This window comes from Bombyx mandarina, chromosome 10 (assembly GCF_030267445.1).
Source record: "Bombyx mandarina strain Sakado chromosome 10, ASM3026744v2".
NCBI lineage: Eukaryota > Metazoa > Arthropoda > Insecta > Lepidoptera > Bombycidae > Bombyx > Bombyx mandarina.
In genome coordinates this window covers 1475015-1497968 of record NC_143217.1, presented here as the reverse complement: position 1 = coordinate 1497968, position 22954 = coordinate 1475015, and the positions used below count along the sequence as shown (strand labels likewise).

At 35.6% G+C, this 22954-nt stretch overlaps 1 protein-coding gene across 4 annotated transcripts in view; it reads left to right on the top strand.

The window, feature by feature from the left end:
• Positions 1–22954, top strand: part of if (integrin subunit alpha inflated) — a 127977-nt gene that overhangs the window by 65555 nt on the left and 39468 nt on the right. For all 4 annotated transcript variants that reach the window (XM_089730116.1, XM_089730114.1, XM_089730117.1 and 1 more), the window contains exon 3: positions 6088–6185. In XM_089730116.1, the coding sequence (XP_089586242.1) occupies positions 6088–6185 (98 nt within the window). The remainder of the gene's footprint in view (positions 1–6087; positions 6186–22954) is intronic.

Here is a 22954-nt window from a genome sequence, read left to right as displayed (position 1 = left end):
TAAACAATATTAAAAATATTTATCCGTAATTGAAACTGAGACGCTGATGGTGAGGCGTGTATAATGGGAGCTATTTATTCTGTGAATCTAATGATTAATGTTATCTTGATCTTCACAACACCAGCGTCTTCGAAGCGGCCGCCACGACGAAGGTTTCTTGTTCTAAATCGCATTAATTATTAATAAACACTTATTACTGTTCACATGTTACACATTATTGGTGGTAGAATGGATTAAAATCCTACTTGGGTGGCAATCATCGCCCTACTTTGATCCTTTAGTTTTTTTTATTGCGTTGATGGGTGGACGAGCTCACAGCCCAACTGGTGTTAAGTGGTTACCGGAACCCATAGACATCTACAACGTAAATGCGCCACCCACCTTGAGATGTAAGTTCTAAGGTCTCAGTTTTTGCACATCAACGGCTGCCCCGCCCTTCAAACCGAAACGCATTACTGCTTCACGGCAGAAATAGATAGGGTGGTGATTCCTACCCGTGCGGACTCACTAGAGGTCCTACTACCAGTAATAAAAATTAACATGGTTAAATTGGTATTTCTGTTGAATTGAAAATCGGAGAGACGTCGTTATTGCGATAATACCGTAAAATTAGAACTTCTGAATTCCGAATCAGTTACTCTGGCTATAAATTTGTTTGTTCTCTTCTTTTATTTTTGTAAGTTAAATGAATAATAATATTTTTTCTTATTTCGTCTGCATCTTGAAGTAGTTTTCGTCGTGAGGTGTATAATTTGGTTCACCGTATCATCACGACGTATAAGGCCCTCGATTAAGAGCGAACAGAGAGATAAGAATCGCAACGATTGGCCGTTGCACCATAAAACAAATGAAGGGCCGGGTTTTTGAACAACGTTACTTCCTGTGTAATTACTTCAACAGCATTTATAGTCGTCTAAAGATTAATAATTTTATTCCGATACTTGATTTTTAATTAAGTACCTGAATAAGCAGATCCAGTTCTGTAAACCTGTGGATATATTGTGAATATCGTCGATTTGTTTTATATATGAGGTTAAATAAAGATCTTGTATTTCTTATATGGCTTTGCTGACGTCCAGAAACGAGGGTAACCATTCATTATTAGATAGGCCATATGATAGTCTGGCTATAAGGGCAATGAAAAATTAATAACAATATCAATCTGTTAACTAACCTTTCAGCTGACGTTCAAATGATATTTTTTCTATTTTTTTATTGCTTAGGTGGGTGGACAAGCTCACAACCCACCTGGTGTTAAGTGGTTACTGGAGCTCATAGACATCCACGCTGTAAATGGGCCACGCACCTTGCGATATAAGTTCTAAGGTCTCAAGTATAGTTACAACGGCTGCCCCACCCTTCAAACCGAAACGTATTACTGCTTCACGGCAGAAATAGGCGTGTTAGTACCTACCCGCGGACTCACAAGAGGTCCTACCACCAGTAATCTTTCCACCAGTATCTTTATTGTGCAATGATTAGCAAGCGTCCCATAGCTGTTGTCATTTTCTAAACAGTTTTTAGTTCGCTTCTAAGTAATGAAGACGCATTATGACAAGACGCAGTCTATATTTGTTGGGAATAAGATAAGAAAACGACTTCTATAAAACAAATTAACAAAGTTAAAGAGCAAAGAGTTTCAACAAAGGCCTGCTTAATTTACGTCGCTCATTAAAACAATGTAAACTGTCAAATAAACAAAATAACATGAGATACACTGCGGCTACTAACGACACGCAGTACTCGTCTGCTGTGGACAGTCGAGAACAAAATTGCTGTCAAAAAAATAATTGTTTCAATTTAAGCATTAACATTTACAAAATTTGATTTAAATCAATCTGTCGGTCATCTGGGAAACACCATTTTAAAGAATAACACCGTCCTTCGGTATATTTGTCTAATCTTATATGAATGTAATATTATCTTTTGGTGTACAATAAATAATTTCCAAATGCTTATTTACTAAAATGAAAATCTAGACAGTACATACATTACGTTCTTGGAAGTGAAACAGAAATCTTGTACTTCTTTAACCAAACGAAAAAGCAAAACCGATTTGCTGAGCTGATAAGTACTTATCGTTTCAAGGTAGGTGGCGCATTTACGTTGTAGATGTCCATGGGCTCCAGTAACCACTTAACACCAGGTGGGCTGTGAGCTCTTCCACCCACCTAAGCAATAAAAAATAAAAAAAGACCCTCTGCATGAAATGTTGGTCTGCGGTCATGGACTCCACACAGCATCTGAATCTTAAAAGCCTTCTGAAAACTTAACAAGGCTTACATTCTTGTACGATTATCTGTTTGTATCGGATTCGAGACGAGAATCTAATTTGGAAAATGTTATTTAAGAAATATTTTTAAGATTTAGATTTTCTTTGCGATGATACACTGTACACTAACTCATCTACATAGCCTAACCCCGTCTAATCGGGGGTCTTAAGGTGCGGTAAGGGCGCGCCGTGCGAGGCGCCAACACATCATTAACAACCTAATGACTGTGTCATTTTGTGATTTTGTTGGTACGCCATTGCAGGGAACGATGGCTTAACATTGTTCCTACAAAATTTAAATTGTTTAAGGAATTTAAACAAAAATCTGTAAATTTGTTACAGAGCGACTCTCTTGGATAACAATGAAAGACTGACATCATAGGATTGTAATAACAATATTTATTTATTTATTAATTACTAATTATCAATAAATAATTATATGATTATTAGTATCAATAATAATTTTTTCTTGATATTACCCGAATAACTTCTGACGTCATAGAAAAGAAATAATTTAACGCTTATCTCTGAATTATCATCTTGAATATTGATGTAAGTTGCAAGATTCGTATTAGTTCGTGCTACCTAGTCAGGTCATAAATTCTGTCACACGTTTAATGTAAAATAATTGAAACAAGTTTATTCATTATGTAACCATTCATATACCAAAATGAACTTAGCAAAACATAGATTCTTATGACACTAAAGTTTATTCAAAATGACCTCCGTGATTTTGAATACAGGCCTTCAATCTGCGCGGCCAGTCGTCTATCGCAGCACGAACGAGGTCCATGTCAATATCGGCGGCTGCCTTAATCAAGGATGTCTTGAGTGACTCCAAATTGGGATGAGGCTTTGAGCACGCTTTTTCCTCCAAGTGTTGCCATATCTTGTAATCTAACGGATTCAAATCTGGACTGGAGGAGGGCCAGTCTTCGTGCCGGATGAAGTCGATTTCACGCGCCGCCAGCCAGTCTTGTGTGCTCTTCGCTCTATGAGCTGGCGCCGAATCTTGTTGGAATACCCAGTGCCTGTTATTGAACATGGTATGAGAAACAGGTTCCACAAGGTTCGTCAGGACTGTATTTTGATACACAACTGCATTCGTTTTTACACCTTTCTCACAAAAATGTACCTCTGTTAAGCCCCAATACGAAACTCCCAACCATACCATGAGCGAGGATGGAAAATGATCTCGTTGGACACGCGGAATACGGTTGCTCGCTTCTTCACTACTGTGTGCGTACACCTTATCATTTTGTTTGTTGTAGCTCTCTTCTACGGTAAAAATTTTTTCATCCGAAAAAAGAATTTCCCGATATTTTTTTCCCGCGTACCGCTTCAACAAAGCGCGGCATCTCTTCAGTCTCAGGTCCATTAGACGAGCATTCAAACGACGTCCTGTTTTTCTTCGATATGCCCGAAGCCCTAAGTCTTCATTTAACACCCTTTTTACCGTGGTTCTGCTTAACCCCATCTGAAGGGCCAACAGTTTCTGCTTACGTTTGGGATTTCTTTGAATTCGCGCCTTAACAGCTTTTATCACTGCTGGAGTCCTAACAGACCGAGGGCGACCACTTCTTGACCTGTCATCTACACTAGAGTCTTCATTGTATCGTTTGATGGTACGATAAACGAATCTTTTGGTTATATTAAAATTTTTCAGTATGTTAAAAATTTGAATTGGCGCGTAACCGCAACGACGCAACGAAATAACTGCAACACGGTCTTCTTTAAGCGTCCACTCCATATTTAAAAATGAGTAAAATTCTAAAAGTATACATTTTTATTTTCATGAACAATTCGAAATTCGAATTCAATAAAAAAAATTGTGGTCAGCATTCTAAAAGAAAAGTTTTTACTGTGTGACAATACTTATGACCTGACTAGGTATATATGTGACTTTAGTAGATCATTTTGTAGTATTGACAAAGCACCATGCTTTGTCAATACTACAAAATTCATTAATTTTAGTAACAAAAATTAAGGATACCTTAATTTTACCATCAATTGTTATTCTCTATATAGATAGAGAGTTTACGACAAAAAATAAACTACCTTCCTAGCATAGTATTTCTCGAGGCTTTAATAAAATGCAGTTAAGCTAAAGTCTAGTAAAGACTAGGCTACTGAGTAATACATGAAACAATGTAAGAAAATGTGACAATTATATCTGTTTCAAATTAAGACGAAAAGAAGACGGCCCTGTTAAATCTTCTCCTTGCGTTTTTAATTCTATTTGTTTATATAAAAACAGTTCATAACCATAAGATATTTTAAATTTAACTATTTCACACTCGCTCCGAACTGGTCAAACTGTATTTAAATTTGAGAGCCCCAATTAACATCATTCAACAAGTATTCATTAAGTGATATTAAATTAGTATTCTTTTTTTGTTAAAGTCAAGTGAAATATTATATCTTTTAAAATGATCACCGCAAATCAGGTTTTTTGTTTTCGGTAAAATTAATAAAACTTTGGGTTGACGAATTCTTCCAGATTAAGGCAATATTAAACTTTAACGCTACTTTAAAAGAGTCTCTTCGACAAAGATACTTTTATCACATTTAACATTGTGTTTCCTATTTCACTGGCGTTCAAATCAAATCAAATCAAAAAAATTTTATTCAACATAAATGAAAGTACATACTTGTTGAACGTCAAAAGAACTACCGCCAATTCACAAGAACTAGCCTCCGTCCTGAGAAGAATTGGCAAGAAGCTCAGCGGGCATGTCTTTTTTTTTTTTTTAAATATGAAATTATTATTTATTTATTTTTTAATAATTCATTCAAGTTCATTCAAGGTGAAGTATTCAAAGCATTTAAAAAGTAAAACGCTGTAGCCAAAAGAATGGTCAATCTTTTAAAACGGAAGTTAACGATTGAATTAAAATTACTGTTTAAAAAAAAGGCTTAGAAAATATTCCTTTTCAATTACATTATTTTGTAGGCGAGATGTTTCACAATCGCAAATCATTATTCGCACTGCTATAATATATGTGGTAAGAGTTCTTCGAGTAAAAGTTAAACATTACATCAGTGTAATTTTATGACGCTGCTGAAATTTCCTTGTAAAACCCGTTCTCTTCCAATTATTTGCATAAATTAACCTTAAAACTTCGAGACGAAACCTTTCATGTAACAGTTTTGCAATTTATGAGGCTTCAAAAGCGGACTTTCTCTTATAATGATTGTCTGAAATTGTCACACCCACTCTGCTATTGCTACTCTGTCTATTGTCACTCTGTTATAATTGTCGTCCATTTTTCATTACTATCTCTCGTTAGATAGCTAGTTATCGATCGTTGTTTCATTCTTTTAGAATATCTTTCACCTTGATTTCATGTGTAATTTTCACTTGTATTCTTCGGTTCTACAGCGAGAGACATACCTACTTCTTTCCACTGCTCTTAGCATACTCTGTGCTTTAAGGATTGTTTCTGTGTCATTGTCCAAATTTGGCATTCATATTTGCGACATGTAACATAGGTATAAATTTAAAAAAAAATATCGGCAAAGGGAAGAGCTTGCCTATAATTGTCACAAATAAGATCTTCAGGTTCGCGAAATTCTCCTCCCTATTTGGTCCTATTAGTTCTCCTAACCTTTTTCAACGTCTACTTGTTATTACTATTTCTTTGTTTTTTTTTAACACTACCGAAACAACGTGTCTTAATCGCATTAAGCCCGTCTAAGCATTCGCTTAAAAATAAACTCTTGACATCTAATGAAGTTCACTATAATTAAAACATAATTTAAATACGTCTTAACAGTCTACATATTAATAATGATGTATTGTTTTTTGCACACAGCGAATAACGTGGATCCTCAAGGTCGGCAGGTGGAGGAGAAGTCGAACCAGTGGTTTGGAGCCACGCTCACCAGTACCGGCAGAAACGGGCCTATTGTGGTGAGTACCATTAATTTTACTATATCATTAGTAGGTCCAGCGTCCATAAATGTACATCACAAAGTGAATGAAAGTGTATATGTATTTATTTAGGTACGATTTTTTTTTGTTTAAATGGGTGGACGAGCTCACAGCCCACCTGGTGTTAAGTGGTTACTGGAGCCCATTGACATTTACAACGTACATGCGCCACCCACCTTGAGATATAAGTTCTAAGGTCTCAGTATGGTTACAACGGCTGCCCCACCTTTCAAACGAAACGCATTACTGCTTCACGGCAGAAATAGGCGGGGTGGTGGTACCTACCCGTGCGGCCTTACAAGAGGTCCTACCACCAGTAAAAGTATTTGTATCTATAAATATTATGTATGTTAAATATATGGGTATGTTTAAGTAATATCACTATCACACTACACCTACCAAGGTTCATCTCTGCACTGCCTAAGGTAGACAGCCAGAGAATTCCTATGGCATTAAGTCCGCCTTTATACTATGAAGTATCTATGAAGTATAGAAAGTGATAAATAAATAAATTTCGCTTAAATCCGTATTCAAAAACGGTGGAATGTTTAAATGAAAACATCCACAAGATTAAGTTGTAATTATGTTTTAACTTACAAAAAGTATTAAGTTTACTATAGAGAACAAAGTTAACAAGTTGACATTTGATGAAGGTGACCTGGCGCCACGGTGCCCTATAAAGTTTATGGGGACGCCTAGACCCACCCTTCCTGCTGCGCCCAACGGCTTCACTGTCGCTTTGATTGCTCTATTCTATCAATACGTAATTACTTTCTGTACAAACATCGACGCATTAAAACTTTTTAGTCAAACAATTCTATAAAATATCCTCATTTAAATGTTATGGTACTTATATTATACATTTGGATGGATTAACACACTTCCACAGATACGTATCTATCTATGTTGTTTCTGTGGCAATCGTACAATTTTTATATTTGTTTATTTATTTATTTGGGAATCCAACAGTACAATACAAACATATAATATTTTAAGAAATAGTTAAAACAATAATCTACATAATAAACATGTTTCCACCATCAAAATCACATATAAGTAGAAAGTGAACAGAGAAGAGAAATTTATAAATTTAAGCTTACACAAAAAACAAAAGCAACACAATAAGCACATATTATTATGTACATCAACTTACACTATAAAACTAAGTAATACTCATCGGACTAAATCACCTTACAAATATTCCAAAATAGTTCGTAGTATATACATAATATCTTCTTCTTCTTTTTCTCCACCTTATCCCACTAAGTGGGGTCGGAACAGCAATTTTTTCTTTTCCATTCTCTTCTATCAGCCATCATCTCAACACTCACTCCTCTCTCTCTCATATCGTCATTCACACACTCCATCCCTGTCATCTTCGGTCGACCTCTTCCCCCTCTACCTTGAACTACCATTTCCATACATCTCCTAGTCAGATGGATCTTCTCTCTACGCTCTTTAATTTGTTGCTTACTGGGGGGGGCTACTTTCACACTTCATAACTTCACTTCATAAGTACAAACTTAATATAATAGAGAATACAAGCTTAGCCATTGTCATCAGAGGAGTTTACGGCACACATGATCGGAAATCCTTACGGTGAGGGTACAATCTTATTCTCAAACGAACAGTTTCTTCGGAGATGGGAAGCATCAGAAAATACTACTCTCGTATTTATTTCTGCCGTCGAATTGTATTCTCTTTGAGCATCGCTTAAAGGTCGTAACCCTTAGGAAATTTCGAGAAGGAAAATCAATCTTTTGTGTCCTTCCAATGACGATATGTAACACCCACCGTAGACGACGGAACACGCAGAGAGATACATTTTCTCTTCTCATTCCAAACAGCTGCCGTAAGATTGGAAGACCAAGCTAGTTTCAGTAATTGATCTCGATTTATGTATAAATTGCGAAATAAAAATTCATGACGTCGTTAAAAACTGCGTGGGTGGTCCGGGCCACATGCGAGTCATATGTCATTATAACTTTCAACATCTAGAAAGATTGATAAAAACTGCCAAGGATGGGTATCCATTATCATTTATGTTTTTTCAAGCAATACTTATGGAAAAATTTTGTGTTTATTATTTGTAGGATTTTTTATTTATATTTTATAGTTATAATTATTCTATAAACTTATGCTATTGTGGTTGGCTCAGCATTAATTTAGTATGATAAGATTTACTTTGTAAAAAATATCTTGTGAAAGTATTAAAGAATTCTTATCTGAAAGATTCAAGAGACATTTAAGTGAGACACTTGTTCAAATAAAATTGTATCCAATTACTTATTAAATGCATTATCAATTTAGAATTTCGTTATAGGTATTCGCAAGATTGAAATTAATTAAAAACTACAGGCGTCGCGTCGTTTCGATAAAGTTCAAAGCTCGCATCATCGATCATACGGAACATCTTAATTAACCCCCCAAAAGCTCAGTCGACCATTAATCCTGAAACATAAACGGGTATAACGTTTGGGTGATTCGGGTCAACGCGAGGCCTTGATGGGGCTGCCACCATGAGGTCACAGGTTTACGACGTAAAACTGTCTACCGGGAAGGAAATCGGGTCAGACTAGTTATATTATACATAGACATATACATAGACAATAATGTTTGATAAAGTTGTATAATTTTATAGTTGCCAAAAAGCTATGTGCGTTTTCTTATTGATAGCATAGCTACAATTTTTGTTTTTTGTCAACACCGAAAGACGCGGCTGTCGCAACTGTTATCACTGTCATTATTAATGTCAATTATTAGTCGACTAATTGTGAAGCACAATAAAATAACTTCACCTTATAGAACAACATTTTATAAAGAAACATTAAGATCACATGTATTTTCATCAAACGATTTGTATTAATGAATTATTTATAAACTAAGCGATACTTTTGAATTTAAATGGAAAAGTAACGTGTAATAAAATTACCAGTATACATTTTATCTATCAATATATATATCATCGGCTTTTTTTTCATACAAATACATACGCATCTCGGTTTCACAATGCGTTGTTTACTTTTAGTTGTAATTTTTTTTGTGTTGGTCAGCCATATTTGCGACGCCATCATTGGCCAGCGCCGTTCAGAAATGTTTCCGTTTTTGTCCTGTCTACTTAAGGAGTTGGAATTTTTATTTCGGAATGCCGAATTAGTGCAAAAAGCTGATTGTCTCAGGACTGTTGTCGGTGCAATTTGTTTAGAATGTTTTGTTCGATTTGCAATTTGATTGTGGACGCTTTCAGAATTTATAAACGTTTGTGAACGTGGTTCGCTGCCTTAGACGTTTTTTTAATGCTTGCTACAAACACATTAAAATTGATTTAGCTTCAAATTTTTATACTTGAAAGTGAAGATTATTATTTGAAAATTTCTTACTATTTCGTTTAAATAAAAACACATTATTCTCTACCTTTCTTGTTTAGAAGTAATTTATGCCCAATAAGAGTGAACAAATCACAAAAAAAACGAAATTAGTATTAATCCCGCAACTGTGTTTTATAAAAAAAAAAACTTTATTAATCACTATATTACTAGCGACAGTGTGTTTAATTCCCTACATCCGTTTAGTCTTACGTCTGAGACCTCAGCGAATGAACAATAATAATAATTGATAACGTGATAACTATGAAATAACAATAAATTAATGTTAATCATTGGCATATAAATTATAATCGGTTTCATTCTATTCTTGTTGTCATCAATCACATAGCTGTAGTGTTGATAAGTCATATAGTGAAAAGAATAATAATAGCATAAAGTATAATAGTGAAAAGTTAAATCGTTGAACCTCTGTTGTAAAAAAAACCTTCCTTCTGAAATTGTAAAGATAAATTTGTTATTCTGCGTCCATTTAGCTATGACTACTACTACTGTTCAAAATGTAATTTATAGTGTAATAAATTTTAAAAATTAAAATAATCGTAATTCAATGAAGCAGGTACAATTATATGAAAAAATTCAAAAGATAAATTTAAATTTATTCTTAAATAATTAGTACCTTAATATTAATGATAAAATAATTAATTTTATAATTACTCCGCGTCATTCTTGTCCGAAAGCGTACTTACTGCTTTTTATCGCAACTAATTTGTAACAAAATGGCGCCCACTTGATTGAGCATTATGGTCGTGTTTTTAATTAACCGCTTTTTATTCTATTTGTTTGGTTTTAAATGAAATTCCACATATTACAGTAGATATATTAGTATATTTTTTTCTTTTCTTAGAACGTTTTAAACTATTTTATAGAACAGTTCCGATTAACCTATTCTTAAAATAGCGGCAAGTTGGAGGGATTCTTTGAAAGTCCACAGAGGCTTTAAAAGAATAGAGGCATTCCAATTATACCAAAAATCGGTCTGCCACAAACAACATTCAATCAACAGTCCGCTTCTTCTATCTAAGAATGATAAGACCTATAGAATGTTCTCATAAATGAATTGAATAACTTTTGCTTTTTTAAAATAACAAGTCACGCACTGTGATCCGGCCCCAAATTAGGATTTCTTGTGTTATGGGTAACAAAGGCTGACATACATACGTTTCAATATATACATTTATAGATAATAAACACCCAGACAAAAAGCAAACAAACCTGTTCATCACACGAGTGTTTGCCCGATGTGGGAATCGAACTCACGACCCTCAGCGCAATAAATAGGCGCGCTAACGACTGCATTAATTACCGAATCAGTCAAAAACAGATATATTTTTAAAATAAAACAAAAACTCATTAGTAGTGTGAAGCTTTCTAAACGAATCGCTTGGTACCGGAGTCTTGGTGTGCATTTCACCATAGGGGTCATACGTTTTAAGGACACGATAGATAACCGTTGTAGTTTACCGATTTCAATCTGATATTGAAATAAAACATCACTGCACGTCGTCATAATTAATACTCTAAGTCACTCTAAGGATTACATTAATTCAAATGTGGTGTGCGATAGTTGAATTTGTTTAATGATGATTTCAAATTTCTGTTTTTTTTTCCAAGAAGTTTGTACTTTGGTGTGGCCTAGTGTGGCGCTCAATCGGTCGAGCGGTTATCGAGCAAGTTGGCGGGAAATTTGAATTTAAACACAAAAATCGAACACGCCGAATATTTAAATGAAGGGTAATAAAAAAATTGTAAAGCAAGATATAAACGTGCTATGCCTACGTGCAGTAGCAAGTAACAATTCCTTGACTTTGCTTTGTTCTTTGACACAAAGATGGCTGAATTATGGCCAGTAGTGCGGTCGTCCTAATTCATTATTATTATTTATACGAATTTCGCTATTTAATTTTCGCTACCAAGTTGAAATGTACATAGTTGAAATCAATCCTAATCAATTGGGTAATGCATTATTGTAATTGCAAATAAATGTCTTGCGATAAATCTTCTGATATCTTACGTCTACCGTCACACGGGCGACATGCTCGCTCGCATACGGACGCTGATAATAATCATAGAGTAATTAATCAATTGTACGTAGATGTGGTATGTCTTTGACAATGTAATCTGTCTTTTGAAATGTACTATTTATAGTCAGAGCATTTTGGTTCATTTAGTAATTCGAATATGTGTGTAATATGTAAAGAAGATACAAAAAGAGAGAAAATTATGAAATTTCTCGTAGATAAAAATTTTTTTGATCATGGGTGTTTTTTTTTTAAATAACTAACCCAGTAGGTATGTTCACTTATAAATATAAATTAGGACTTCATGGTGGGAATCGAAGCTGTGGAGCATCGATCTATTACCAGGATACTAGTGGTAATAAATCGATGGTGTGGAGTTAGGTGCATAAGTTTGGTTAATTCAGTGTTTCTTCAGATTTAAATGTATTATAACAGTAAATTATTACGGTTAACTATTTAGTGTCTGTATATGCACCAGTGTGGGAAAATTAATAAAAGTGACTGTGCGTGAATTTCAGGTTACTTCATTTCGCTCAATTTCATTTTCTAAAATATATCTTAAGAAACTGATTGCCATAACGCTAAAAAGAAGTAAATGAAAATTCTTTTTTTTTAAGTTTAAAATCAGAGTTATCGAAAAACATTAAAATATAATCATCAATAAATTCTTACAATAAAAATATACAGCATTTCTTTGGTTTCACCATATAAATTGTACAAGAAAAATCATTTACCTACGCAAATTGAAAATGTTCGATTGGGTTTTTTCGCGCCAACATTCCTGACGCTGTTAGTATGTTTACTATATAAGGCATTAGAGACTGATTGATGCGTAGATATCTTGTCCGCTAAGAATATTTTATACCTTATTGTTCCTTTAAGCTGTGGGTTTAAATTGCATATTTATTGCATTTAGTACGTGAAAGAACCTAAGATTTATGCAAAAATCCGCAAAAGGATTTCAAAAGTAAGTTTTAGTGCATCTTGCTAAATAATATTATAAGATGTTTTTTTGTGAGATTATTGTACGTAACAGTATACGTAGGTATATATATCGTGGCAAGTTGTGGTCTTACCTACCATGTTCATGCGTGTTGAGAGCGAAACTAAAATATACACTAATATGGCATAAATAATATGCAGATACATTAATACTGCTGGTGGTAGGACCTGATGTGAGTCCACACGGGTGGACACCACTACCCTGCCTATTTCTGCCGTGAAGCAGTAATGCGTTTCGGTCTAAAGGGTGGGGCAGCCGTTGTAACTATACTGAGACCTTAGAACTTATATCTCAAGGTAGGTGGCGGTGTTTACGTTGTAGATGTGAAAAAATATATAATATATTAACTTTAACTCAAATTTTAAAATCACGCATCCCATAAACGAAGCACTGATCATCACAGTTAATTTCAAACCTCACCCGTGGTTAATTTCCTCGGTCATTTGTTTTTTACTTATTTAACGTTAACAAATCGTTCTGTTATTTGTCCGTTTGCGTGCTTAAATCCTTTGCCCGTGCGCCTAATATGGCAGCGCGCTGTCACCTGCGGACAAATTTGGACGAGCCCGCCTTTTTATTGCAACCATTTCGGTAGCTATCTCTTGTTTCGAGAAAGAATTAAAATTGCTACTACGCCTCCACGGTCGGAAAATGTGTGTGAAATTCTTATCGGTCGTATTTATAATTTGATTTTTGATTTAGTCGAGGTATAAATTCATGAATGTAAACTACAATAGAATTATTAAAAAACTGTCATGATTCTTTGTAAATAAATCAAAAAAGGCCCGGGCGTAGAGTATTTTAGATATATTGGTGTGTTTGAAGTTTTTAAGAAAATGTCAATGCTGCAATGTCATGCTAATATTTTCTGCTTAGAGAATAATATTCTTGGTGGTAGTGGTTAGCTATTGCGAGGGTAGGCGGAATTTCTTACATAAAGGAGTCACGCGTTCCTTTGTAAGGTTAATAAAACTGTTATTGTATAATAGGTTTAGTCCTACTTGTCCTAAAGTGACAGAATTTTAAGTATTGATGTTCATAATCAGGTGGTCACTTAATATTTCAAGTTCGACTGGCCGTTTAAAACTATACTTTCAAAGCACTACTTGTAATTCGTTTGCCTTCATCGTGAACATGAAATCTCACATCACCGCCGAAAATAAGACTCTTTATAGATTAACTGGCTAACTGGTCGTCGGTAATAAAAATATTAGTAATCCCCACTAAAATTCCAACGTTTAAACTATGTAATCTGTATTTATTGGATCTCTCAGACACAAAAAACTGAACGACCATTAATATCATGGTACTTAAGTTTCCATTATCGTTTAACCCAAAAGAATAATCTGGAATTAGTCACGCACGAGCTATATTGTTGAAAGCTTAGAAGGCACTAGCTCTGCTCTATGGGGTTCCGTACGATTTATTAATATTAATTTATTAATATTTAGTTACTACTAAATATTTTAAAATTCTCAAGTCTTTATTTTTTTTATCATTGGAGGCATTATTATCGGATTTTTTTAGATCTAGAGCAAAACCAATATTGCTTTGTTACTTGTTGTTTTTTGGGTGGTGGCAGTTACGTTGTAGATATCTATAGGCTCCAATAACCAACTTAAAACTAGATACAGCTGTTTACTATAAAAAATATTAGTATTCGTTTCACACGCCTCAAAATATTACAAGTCAAGTGAATAAATTAGGCGTAATGTTAGGTACTGAACTAAAGTAAGATACTACTTTACCACTGCTACTAACACTGACGTATGATGAGTGATTTAATAAAAAATAACCTAGAAACAGTTTTACTACGCCTATGATGACTGCTTTAAGCGCAATTATGAATGTTTTCATATTAATTTTCTACATTAAATAAATGCAAATATTAAATCCTTCTCACGACGGAACCCTAAACATTTTAATACACACTTGAGTTTTTAGGGCGTTCTTCATTAAATCCTATTCATTATTTAACAATTAGCTGTGCATTATATTTTTAAAGTTGTTTTCACACTTACAAGTGTTGGGATAGGAATACGCGTAAAAAAACGCCGCTCCTAAACTTTGAAGCTTTGGTATTTTTTAATTATGAAACGCGTTACTCAAAGAGCTGTGTCATCTAGAGATTCATCGTAGGTCATAAGTCGAGATTTAATTGAATCAAATCTTTAAATACAAAAAAGAATCGTGGCTTATAGACTATGAGTGATGTTCGACATATATGTAGATATGTGTCGTGCCTTCGTGCCACCATTCCCGCTAACCGTAAATCGGCTCTGTGTTTTTTTTCTTAAGAGGCTATTTCAGCGTAACCTTAACTAGTAGGTCAGCTCACGGGGCTCAAACCTGACGACGTTGCTAACACGAACCCTAGCAAGAGCCGTGCTTCGCAGAATCTACCACCGGTGGGAAACGCGACTCACTGAGAAGATCCGGCGAGAAACTCAGTGGGCTCCCGCTAACAATAGTAATAACATTGCAGCGGATGTGAGAACGCCTTAAGTAATAATTATTTCTTTGAGCCACTTAACTTCTCATCGATTTGAGACGTCTTTTTGAATTCGTTAGGCAGCGGCTTGGTTCTACCTTTGGCATTGCTGACAGCCACGAGCGACGGTAACCACTCACCATCCAATGGGCCGTACGCTTAGCTGCCTACAAGGGCATTAAAAAAACGAATAAGAATGATTCACAGTGATGTTGATGTCGTGCTCCGTGCTAATGTTGGAAAGGCGGTACTTTTGAAGTCGTTAGATAGTGATCTACACTCGGTGTGTATAAGCGACCACTACTAAATGCTCCGAAGTGAGAATCGAAGTAGCTGTAAGCTTAGTGATAGATACAGTTTAAGCTATAACACTAAATTCTTAACTGTTAAACGCTAAATGTTCGTGAAATACAGAATAAGCTTGAAGCAAAAATTACACCTTAAGATCGGCACGGGTAGGTACCACCATTCTGCGGCGAAGTCGTCATACCTTCCTGTTTTAAGGGTCGGGTAGTCGTCTCTTTACAATATATTTGAGATTTTGGCCTCAACCCTCTAGATATATTAGTTGCCATGAGCTTAACTCAAAGAACTACGGTTTCTTTTTAAATAAAAGTATGTAGCCGAAAAAATCTCTTGTTATATCATGTTATATTAAAGTCCCGTAAAAATCGGTAAAACCGTTTCGAAGTTTAATTGGAACGAACAGAGAGACAGACGGACAAACATTTTTAGAGTGTTTTAAAAAGTACTGCACATATAATACTTTCATGTGCATTTTATTAGAAGCTGCTTTTATGCTGTATTTTGTAAAAAGCGTTTTCACATTAAGAACACCACTTCAATAATATTTGCTTAAATTCATATTAGATATTGTGTTTTGTAATGAAGATCCTTAGTAAGAACGATATCACTTCATCTCAAAGCGGCATCAGAACGTGTCGCCGACCGGTCTGCGAATTAATGGAGTTACTGGTCAATCTATTTTCATTAATTACGTTAAGAAACTTAATTGGAACGTACTAGAAGCTAGTCCTGTAGAGAACTCCCTCATAAATATAATTTGGACATGCAATCATATGTGACACATTTTTTATATGTTTAAATGGATGGACGATCTTAGGGCCCACTTGTTGTCAAGAGGTTACTGGAGTCCATAGACTTTAACAACGTGAATACAACTGCCACCGACCTTGACAGATGATTTCTAAGTCTCAATTATTGTCCTGATCTTACTTGTTTCAATTTTATTTAAGGAGACTTCTTCCAGACTGCGCGACACTGCCGTAGAAACAGTAATTAAGTTGCTATCTATCCGTTAACGATACATCCTGTAGACTGTGTCCTTCTACGGTGAGCGATTAGTTGATTCGATTGTAGTAAGCCTTATACAACATACAACACGAATTTTTTTACTGGTGGTAGGACCTCTTGTGAGTCTGGAAGAGTAGGTACAACCACTTGTCTATTTCTGCCGTGAAGCAGTATTGCGTTTCGGTTTGAACGGTGAGGCAGCTGTTGTAACTATACTGAGACCTTAGAACTTATATCTCAATGTGGGTGGCGTATTTACGTTGTAAATGTCCATGGGTTGCAGTAACCACTTAACATCAGGTAGGCTGTGAACTCGTTCACCCATATAAGCAATAAAAAGAAAAAAAAAGTTCATCGTACGGTGCGCAATTAGTTGATTCCATTTTCAGTAAACATTATAAAAAGAACGAAATTTAAAGTTCATCATGTCTCCTAAAGTGACATATAGTATTATATTTCATTCCTGATCACTTAAACTCAGCACCTGCGAAAATAGCCTTCAACAATGCTATAGAGTGTTGAATACATTATTATTAGTCCGTCTAAGCCGTTTCGATTTCCTTTAAGACGGTACGAGACTACATCGATTATATAAATAGCAAACGCATTGTGGATATCCTGTGATTCAACTCGCGAGTTATAAGCAGAGGCTATGTTTAAATTTGTTTTAGTATAAACGGGGAAATTGTGTACGAAATTAACGCAAATACATTTAATTAATAGTCTGAACTTCGTTTTTAGTTATCCTTTTCCAAGAACATTCTTTCGGTGTGTTTTTTCTTCTATATATTCTAAAAAATGTTCATATAACTAGACTCATAGTGACGTGTGTACACCGCGCGTAACACATTACAAATTGATTTCTCATCATCAGGCACAATTGTCATCCGCGAAACTGCCCTCGAGTTGTTAGGTCTCCTTCGAAGGCGCTCGGGCAGCTGTTAGCTAATCCCTTCCTGGCTGAGCCTTTGCTCGCCCACCTGTCCTGGTGAAACTGGAAAGGCCCTCGGGCCAACAGTAAACAATCAATCACAAAAAAAATATTCTCGTACGACATCCGTGGAGTTTTTACTTGTATGGAGTGGAGTGGAGTGGAGTTTTTTATAGTTAGAAATTTCATATCTTTATAGTAGAAAAATGTAAATTAAATGGAAATAACAATATAATAATTTACAGAGTATTTAACTGTTGGTTTACTAAAATTAAAGTTACACGCTTCACATTCAACGTTTAAGCTAGTAATTATATTATCACTACCGAAAACACGAATAACAAATCACAAACGAAAAAACAAAACCCAAATTGCTGATACTATATATTATGTTTAAGAGAGATGCCAAGCTAAGTGGGGACTGGAAACCGATTGTGCTATCAATGTTTTTTTTGTATCTTACCTAAGCTTCTAAGGTATGGAGAGACCATTTCAGCGTAGCCTTAACTAGTAGGTGAGCTCGCGGGGCTCAAACCTGACGTCGTTGCTAATACTAATCCTAGCAAGAGCAGTGCTTCGCAAAATCTACCACCGGATCGGAAACGCGACCCACTGAGAAGATCCGGCGAGAAACTCAGTGGGCTGTGCCTGTGGGTTAATTTATTCGCCGAGCCCTTCGTCACAAGCGACGGGATCGATGAGAACGATGACGGGATTAATGCTATTAATCGCTCGTAAACAGTAGTATAAATAATCGCGTTGTTTCCCACTGCCTAGATTTTTGCATCATTAGAGCCAAATATTAATTGTTAGAAAAAATATCTCGCAACGCGTAAGTTCACAACTTGAACCGCGCACAACCCTTTGGCAATACTTCGCAATAAGCTACAGTGCGTCGGCACTTGGACGCCGCGCCGCCGCGCCGGCCGGCAATAAATACCTTTTGTGCTCTTCTGAAATAGCACAGATGAAAATTAACATGAGCATAGGCAAATAATATTCATGCATATTCCTTACATGTAAAAACAAGGTATTTTAGATCCGTGTGCCGGCCTATTTGCCATACGATTGATGTTAGAATACATCTCAGTGCTTACCTAGTTGAGATGAGGTGTGTTCGTGCGTTGTATATAGACTTTCTGGTTTATGTTTAAGATTTTAGTTTTCATGGTGGCTGTTAATACGCTGACGCTGACACTGACAAGATAAACACAATTCCAATGACAAGATAAACAAAACAAGATTCACAACTTTATTCCCGAAGCAACAAATAAACTTTCTCTCGTCTTACGAGTGAGGGCGCTATTGTCGGCCAATTCACCGCATACAAAATCATCTTTGAATGGCCCCAACCGACAGCAGTGATAGCGTCGTCATCTCGACGGCACCAAGAACAAATTGTTCTCTTATTGTATTGTCTTCTGCAACGGAGTTTATTGGTTATTGTGCGTTGTGTGTTCGGATCATAAACTAGAGATGGAGGTTGGAAATATACGATTTTTTTAATAACAATGTTGTGGTGCATCCAAATTACAGACACGAAGCAATCCAAAAAGTTAGGGTACAAGTAAAAGGTTGGATACTATTTGATGAAAATGAAAATTTGATCATTATTTTTGTAAAATTTGCATTATATAACTAGCATATATTCTATTTTTTTATTATAATAGTTTGTGGGGATTAACGATGAAGGGAAGATCTTCTACCTTCCACCGAGCGGGTGATATTGCTTGAATTTGTAGCTTATCTTGAAAATGTCGTAAGCGAGATTCAGGCCTCTGTCAAATATCTTGTGTTCTATGATAGCTACCCGTCACAACAATATAAGTTTTATCGTCTTCAAACTAATGTCTCAAAATTAATGGCCCGCGGTAATCACTTAAACCAAGTAGGTCTTATACAATTAAATTGATTTACTTGAAATTATGCTGAATGGTTTTCGTAGCCCGATCCTTAAAGGATTACATAAATCGTATATTTTCAATAAAAAAATCTAATCTTCACACATTAATTACTCAGTAATGTTTTAATATTTAAATTATTATCAGATTTGATTTTAATTTTGTAAGCTTTGATAAAACGTAAATTTCCTTAAACAGCTAGTTATCCGTTGGACGTTATCTCCTGTAACAGTGATCTGATGAATGTCCTAACAGTATTCATAAATGATAGTGACAGGTACTGAAATGGTAAAGGGTAACATTTGCCAAACCACCACAGCATAGTTAAATGCGTAGGCGGGAACCCACATAACAACACGCAAACGAACAATTTGCAAGCTGTACTTATGGTGTTTTGATAGAACTGTTCGTATTTCATATTGTCTTCACTTGGCTCTGTCTGACTCGTGTGGTACAATTAGAGGCGTGCCGGTAGAGCCCTCACAAAGGCGGGGCGGCTTTGTTGAGTACTGTTTGATAGCTGGTGAAGAGTCAAACTATTGTTAGTGAAATCGACGTGTGGTAAGCAGGAAATGATGTTCTGCAACAGTACTGGCTATAGAGTTTAATGATGAAGGCGTTTTTGGTTGGCCATTGTTCTATTCACAGTAGTTTTTTTTTTAGAGAAAAATTTATGTACATATGTAAATTTGTTTTACAATCAAATATACTCGCAACGCATGTGCTAAAAACAATATACAGAGGCGGTTTTAAAAAATACTCTATAACTGTGGCATAAAAACTTTTCAGCAAAACTATTCAAAAATAAGGATTAAAAAAAAAAGTAGTGATCCAGAAAAACGAATATAGACGGTGACGATTGCCATTGTAACCACTTAACACCAGGTGGGCTGTGAGCTCGTCCACCCATCTAAGCAATAAAAAAACATCGTATTTCATTTACGATGACGTTTTAAATTATCGTAGTTTTGGCTTCAGTTCTCTTAAGTTCATTTCAATTCTTTTCTCCTCGAAAATAAACTCAAATTGGATTTGGTAAGCCGCAATTACTGCTAACATAGTAATGTCACTAGAAAAAAAAAAGGAATGGACTTACTGGTTTGTTGATTTAAAAATGAAATTGCTATGATACCTTCTAACATCACTTTATGTAAAACCTACATTTCTTGCGGCTGCCCTCAGAGCAAAAACAAAACATTCTAGCCTCATAATGAGAAAACTACGACTTAATGAATGTGGTCAACTCCCCGTTGTTTCTAAATAGGCCAAGTTCTCCTGGAACAAAAACATTAACAGTTAATTTACAAGAAACTAACGCGCTATTCTGTTTAGGGACAGAGCGAGGAAAAACTAGCAATCACAGTTGCACCCGACAAACGGTTGCTTGTCTTAATATGGCCGAAGTGTGTCAGATCCTTGAGGTCCAGCTAATGGCGTGATTACATGCATTTAGTGGCAAGAGCGTAATGCTCTTTAGTTTGGTATTTCAAGTGTCTAAAGTAATGTAAATCTGTCGAGATTATCGCAGTCATATGTGGCTGCAAATTTCAGCTATAACCATATTAAGCCATAACTTATCCACGTTTTGCAACCGCTTTATGAATTGACAAACTAAATTTATATATTTTTCCATTCACATAAGCACTGACCTTATTAAATATTGTTACAATAAAAAAAAACTATAATAATATATTTGGATTTAAATTCTCATATGAATGTTCATGGAGATTATTTAATATAAAGCCAATCTTTCTTAATAATAATAAATAAATAAATAATAATAAAATAAATAAATTGTTTGCGACCGAGGAAGATTTGGCCATCCACAGATTTCACAGTAAAAAGGCGATCAAAGCAGTGAAGGAAGGAATTCGAAAAAAATATATACGAAATGAAATGTAATTTAGGGAAATGAATATTTATAGATTCATCCAATTTAGATATATGATTATTTAAAAATGAAAGGTAGTAAATTCAAAGCAACCTTTTAGACGGTATTCAAATGAGATCAATTGTTTTTACATTGCGCATTTTACTAAGTAGAATGACTAATTTTGTACCCCATTGGGCAGGGAGTCAACAAACAAGGAGTGACTGAACCATATTTTAGTCAAAAAAGTATCAAAACTTCGGTCGATTAAAATACGATTATTGAGAAGGCCGATGTTGCAAATTCCATGGACACCACGCCGGATCAACTTATCCATTCTGAAGGAGCTCGGTATTGCCACAGGATTGTCCGCTACCTGCTTCCAACGTATTCTCATGTAATTCGGTCACATCGCTCGTATATGCCCCGATAACTTAGAGAAGCCGATGGTAGTTAGTCAGGTTGACGGGAGAAGACCACGCGGACGCTCACCTACCCGCTGGTCTGTTCTGGTAAAGACGCTCACCGGCCTGCTAATAACCGATACCTATAAAGACCACCGCGGACAGGAAGACGTGGGGAAGCATTGTGCATCGAGTGGTCAACATTTCAAATAAGACACGACCTTCAGCAATGAAGAAACCGACACAGAAGATTGAGAAGGTGGTGAGGTCTTAACATTACCATGTTTCATTACCAAGAATGGTCATTTCAGGAAGACTCTGCGACGGGTCATAAAGCTCAATCCAAACAAGTGTGGCCGCCAAGGGACGCTTATGAGTTCATCAGGGCTAAAGTGCCGTTGTCTAGTCCCTATCTTAAACAGCTTGACTATGCGTTAGGGTACCATTCTCAAGAATCACGATAGCTTGGAGTATTTTAAACATTCAATTTAGCATTGGCGATCATTAAAATTTATAATAATGCGCGATCCAATTGTATAGGTAGCCATAACGGTTACCGAACTGTATTAAGGCTAACGGAGATAATTTTGAATGAGCCCAGTGTGCAATGTTGTAATATTTCATTCGACAGTGAAAACACCTTTATTTTCCTTACATGGATATGTGTGGCAAGACTAGGCCGAAAAGCATGGTTGAATACACGTTTCTTACAATTACTAATGTGCAAGAAATGGCCATCTAAATGTCCCAATAAAAATTTGCTTTGAATGTTATGTTTTGTTATTAGATACAGATTCTTTACCTTTGAAATAATAACAACTTTTTGTCAAGTGGGTCGGGTGTATACACAAAAATCCGCATTAGTGAAATTATTGATGTTGCACCAGACCAGGAATGCTACAGTGACGTTGTACCTTAAAACCAAGTAACCGAAATACTAAAGAACAATGTAAATATCTAGAATTCCCCCGGGCACAGATCGGCGGATAACCATTTAACTTTAATCGTCTGTTTATTGTTAAAATAAAGAAGCGAGATACAGGCGTCGGAGTGGCCGGCAGTGTGAACATCGCATTCCACTTACTGCATCGTGTGAAGAGCCCGTTATCAGCTATTGGAACATGTAATCGATTTTAGATGTTGCTACTTTTACTCACGGGAAACAAAAGCCTATCGATATGGCGGCTTTCGAAATTTATAGCGCATTAATGACAATGTACTTGGTGTTGAGATAGCTGTTTTTGTTCGTTTGAACTCGAAAAGCTACTTTAGGTAATGTGATTTTAATAGTACAAATTTTTTATGTATGTAACGTATTTACTGACAACCAAAACATTATAATGTAGCTTGATAAGAAAATGTAAAACAGCGTAATATGTCACTCTTAGATACAGCCCACTGACTTTCTTGCCGGATCTTCTCAGTCGCGA